This window comes from Octopus bimaculoides, chromosome 5, assembly GCF_001194135.2.
Source record: "Octopus bimaculoides isolate UCB-OBI-ISO-001 chromosome 5, ASM119413v2, whole genome shotgun sequence".
Lineage (NCBI taxonomy): Eukaryota > Metazoa > Mollusca > Cephalopoda > Octopoda > Octopodidae > Octopus > Octopus bimaculoides.
Genome location: NC_068985.1, coordinates 3,873,653 through 3,878,460, shown reverse-complemented (window position 1 = coordinate 3,878,460; position 4,808 = coordinate 3,873,653). Strand labels below are relative to the sequence as shown.

General features: G+C 35.9%; 1 protein-coding gene across 2 annotated transcripts in view; it reads left to right on the top strand.

Moving 5' to 3' along the window:
• Window positions 1–4,808, top strand: part of LOC106867823 (zinc finger and BTB domain-containing protein 4) — a 362,883-nt gene that overhangs the window by 333,817 nt on the left and 24,258 nt on the right. For both annotated transcript variants that reach the window (XM_014912847.2, XM_014912848.2), the window contains exon 4: window positions 1,685–1,762. In XM_014912847.2, the coding sequence (XP_014768333.1) occupies window positions 1,688–1,762 (75 nt within the window). In that variant the 5' untranslated portion in view covers window positions 1,685–1,687. The remainder of the gene's footprint in view (window positions 1–1,684; window positions 1,763–4,808) is intronic.

Sequence of the window (4,808 nt, the reverse complement as noted above, 5' to 3'; positions counted from 1 at the left end):
TATATATATGTGTGTGTGTGTGTGTGTGTGTGTGTATAAGTGTGTGTGTGTGTGTGTATACATGCACACACACACACACGCACGCACACACACACGCACACACACACACACACATATATATATATATATATATATTAATGCAGATAGCAGTATGCAACGTTTTACCAGAAAGGAAGACTATAACTTTCACCAAATATGACCAGGGTGTTAGAATACCGGCATTGCTAGAAATAAGAGCTAAAAAGCTCTAATGCTGTAATTAAAGCACATAATTGTATACACATGCACTGATATATAAATTATATATATTCAGCCACTCACACACATGAAGCTCATTAAATCGAATACTCTACAAATTGCCTTATATTTAATCAAAAGAAATAATTAATTACATTGCTGCTGCTGCTACATCGATTTTGTTTTTATTCTTCCCTTAGACTTCATATCTTTCTCGTTGCTATTGAAACAAAGCATTTTGTTTTTGTTGTTGTTGTTGTTTCACCAAAATGACGAAGATCGATACGCAAAGCCCTTCCAGTTATGCCCATTTCCTCTTTCTGAACATTAACTCCCGCTTTGTACAATGCATTCTTCTCAAGACAGTAGGGTCTGATTGGGAGAAGTTTTAGGTTTAAAACCAGAAGGTCAAACGATCACTTAGATATGCTCCTTAGAAATGCTCCTTTTTGGGCACGAAACGTTTTATGTAAGGCTTGTCTTGTAAGCTACTCAAAGGTACCTGTATAAGCATAGCTAATAAAAAGTTGCCACAGGGATAAGACCGAACCATACTATACATCTCTGTGCCCGATGCCAAATCTCAGCCATGGTTTAACAAGATATTTAATCAAGATTACACATGCATTAGTTGTGGCATATTCTGGATATCAACCGCAAGGCTGAAGCGTCACCGTTGTTTTGTTGCGCATCAGCAAGCAATGGTCATTCTTAATCTTGTGACACTCATTTATGTGTGTGTGTGTGTGTGTGTGTGTGTGCGTTTGCATGTATATGAGCGTGCATAGATACATGCATAGGCAATCGGCTATCCCCTTGCCACGAAAATTTCAGGCTTTGTGCCTATAGAAAAAAAGGATTATTATTATTATTATAGAGGGTAGCGGGTTACTGCCTCTAACCTTACGTATCCACTATTATTATTACTATTATGATTATTGTCGTTGTTGTTGTTGTTGTTGTTGTTATTTTCATATACACTCAACAGATTAGACTGTTAGAAAAAAAAAACAATCCTAACACTGGGCTACAGCAAGTAACCTTAGATGCCAAGAACCCACCTAAGTATCCTAGCTGTCCCTAATAACACTATTTTCTGCAACTGTACTAAACTGGGTTTAGTACAGCTAAATATCAACCGGAAATAGAAATTCTTTCGTAAACGACAAGTTACCTTTACGCAGATGTTTGCATTTCTAATAGTAGCGGCCAAGTCTCCTTCAAGTCAGACCTTTCCAAAGTTTAAAATAAATGATAGACACACCAGGCATAAAAATTTAATGCGGAATACTACGGTTCGAAATTCGTAATAATATAGGAACAGTTTCTGCATAGAATTTTAGTATATAAAATATTTATATAATCTTAATGATTTATATTGTATGTATTAACATAACAGATATTATTTTCGTGTCGTCTCATTTTTGCTTAATTTTTCTATTGACAGATCATGAAGCTTAGTCGCAAGCTTCACACCGGCGCTCCAGCCTCGTCAGACAACCAAGAACTAAACGAGCAACAACAGGTAAAAATGTTATTAAAATCAATGCTTCAAAAAACAAGTGTTTCTTTTCCTTGACACATACACATATATATGTAAAAATATATATGTACATACATACGTGTGTGTGTATATATATATATATATATATATATATATATATATATGTGTGTGTGTGTGTGTGTGTGTGTGTGTGTGTGTATATGTATATATTATGTATGCATATATATGTATGTGTCTCTACTACATTCAATTATAGATATATGCTTGCATGAATACACGTTTCAGTGGCTTCACACACACACACATTTATGTATGAATATGTATATGAATATATGTGTGTATATGTATGTATGAATATGTGTATGCTTGTTCTGAATATATATATACATATATATGTATGTATGTATGTATGTATGTATATATATATATATATATGCATATATTAGGTTGTTCCAAAAATAATGGCCGCTCTAAGTGTTGTGTTTTGAAACGCAATTTTAACATAGTATTTTAATTATATTTTAGGTGAATTTCGATATAATAATTATTAATAATTGATGTATGCTCTTTAATAATTTTCTACTTATTTCGGACAGAAAACATTCTTGAAGCATAGGCTGCCTTAATTATGGACATGACAAAATAGGACCTTCGCCCACTTTTCTTGAATGAGTTCAAGTTTGGGCACAATGCCTCCCAAACTGCTGTCAATATCAACAGGGCATGGGGAGAGGGGTTCACAAGTGATCGCACAGTATGAAGGCGGTTTCAGAGTTTCCGTAGTTCTGAAGATGAAGATGGTAGAGAAGGGTCGTGCAGCCTTGACACTGAACAATTGAAAGCAATTTTTGAACAAACCTACGTCAACGTGTCAGAGAAATGTCTCATGCACTTGGTGTCGGTATTGCAAAAGGTTGGTAAGGTGAAAAAACTCGATAAATGGGTACCGCATGAGCTCAATGAAAAAAAAATGTTCGACGTTTTGAAGTGTGCTCGATGCTCTTTCTGCGAAACACCAATGATCCTTTTCTTGACCGAATAGTCACTTGTGACGAAAAGTGGATCCTTTATGATAACCCTTAAACAATCAGGTCAATCGCTTGATCGTGATGAGTCCCCCAAACATTTCCCAAAGCCAAAGTTGCATCAGCAGAAGATTATTGAGACTGTCTGGTGATCTACAATTGGTTTTGTCCATTACAGCTTTCTGGAAGCCAATCAGAGCATTATAGCAGAGGTTTACTGCAATCAACTTGCTGAAATGCATGCCCACTTGCAAAAATAATGAGACCTGCATTGATGAATCCGCCAAATTCTGCCCCACGATAATGCAAACCACATGTTGTAAGAATGACGCTACAGAAACTCACAGGCTTGGGATACGAGACTTTATCATATCCTCCATATTCTTCTGATCTTTCACCCTAAACTACCATTTTTAAAGCATTTAAACACGTTTTTAAGTTATAAAACTTTCAGGTCCAAACTAGAGGTGGAATCAGCTCTCAAAGATTTCTTAGCATCAAAGCCAACGAGACATGAATAATCTCGTTGATCGATGGCAGAGATGCATTGATGTTCACGGCTCATATTTTGACTAATCAAAACATTTCTATTGTTAATTTTTCCAGAATAAAATTATGTTCCTGAAATCGGCTATTATTTTCGGAACAACCTAATATATACCCGCACACACATAGACATACTCACATACTCGCATACGGAGTTAGAAAAGGGATAGATAGATAGATAGATGGATAGATAGATAGATAGATAGATAGATAGATAGATAGATAGATAGATACGATAAAGCAATGATCACCCACTAATGAGTCGGGAGTGAGCTCTGTTTTCAATTCTAACTTAATACAAGTTGACTTAAAACATAGCTTGCGTGAACGCGTCATTTTCACTTTAAACTCCAAGTCTAATAAAACAGTAGAACCACTCGCACATACTTAAATGGAACTGGCCTGAAGTTGAGAACCGTTCTTCTGTATCCAGATCTGCTACAAAAAGCAGTCAGATATCTCTCAAATCTGCCATCTTAATAAGTACGGAGTCACATTAAATGAGGTGGTACTATGTCTGAATAAATGAATGCATGGCTCATGGCTGTAAGCTGATCGATACCGACTATATCAGGGCTGGTATGAAGTAAACAACAAAACGGTCCTTTTGAAGCTAGACACCTCTGCCTGTGTTGTATTTAGGATATTTTATCAGCTCAGCAGAGACGAAAGATATCTGATGACAATAAATGCCAAATTGGAACGGAAACTCAACTGGGATCGAAACATGTTATTGGTTAATGTGAACTATTCATTTATTTATTCATTTATTTATTATGCACAAGCATTAAAACTGTGATTTTGTGAAATAAAAGTCTTAGACAGAAGTAGTGATGTTCATGCAATTCTAAATAAGATACGTTAGCTACATGAATGAAGTGATGTGGTTTCCGTCCGCTGAAAGCGGAAAATAGCGGAAACCCAATCTTCTTTGCAATTCATTTCTTAAGTATTTAAACAAGATTGATGTTCATAGTAAATGTCTTTAAGAAGTTAAAAGATCCATGCTTAGTTGTTGGTAACATACATAGAGTAGAATGACTGGCATAAGTGATGCTATTAAAACGGTCTGCTTGTTGCTAATCCTATTAGAGAATTTTCTATATTTTGCCTTTCTTACAAAATAGAGTAAGAATGTAAGATCAAATAACGCCGACTTCTAACACACGTTTTAGGAGATAAAATCCGATGCAATCAACTCGAGTGACCATGTTTTTCGATCTGATAGATATAATGGTAGATTCAAGGAGGAGAACGCTGAGATGGTCGGTATCAAATTACTTCCGAAGTCATCTAGAAATGTTAATAATACTAACTCAAATAGGGACATAAATAATAGAAGTTGAAAAGTTGCTTTATTGGTAAATGTGTGTGTGTGTGTGTGTGTGTGTGTGTGTGTGTGTGTGTGTGTGTGTGTGTGTGCGTGTGTGTGTGAAGGCGCGTGGCCTTGTCGTTAAGGTATTGCACTCGCGAACGTGGGATCATGATTTCGATTC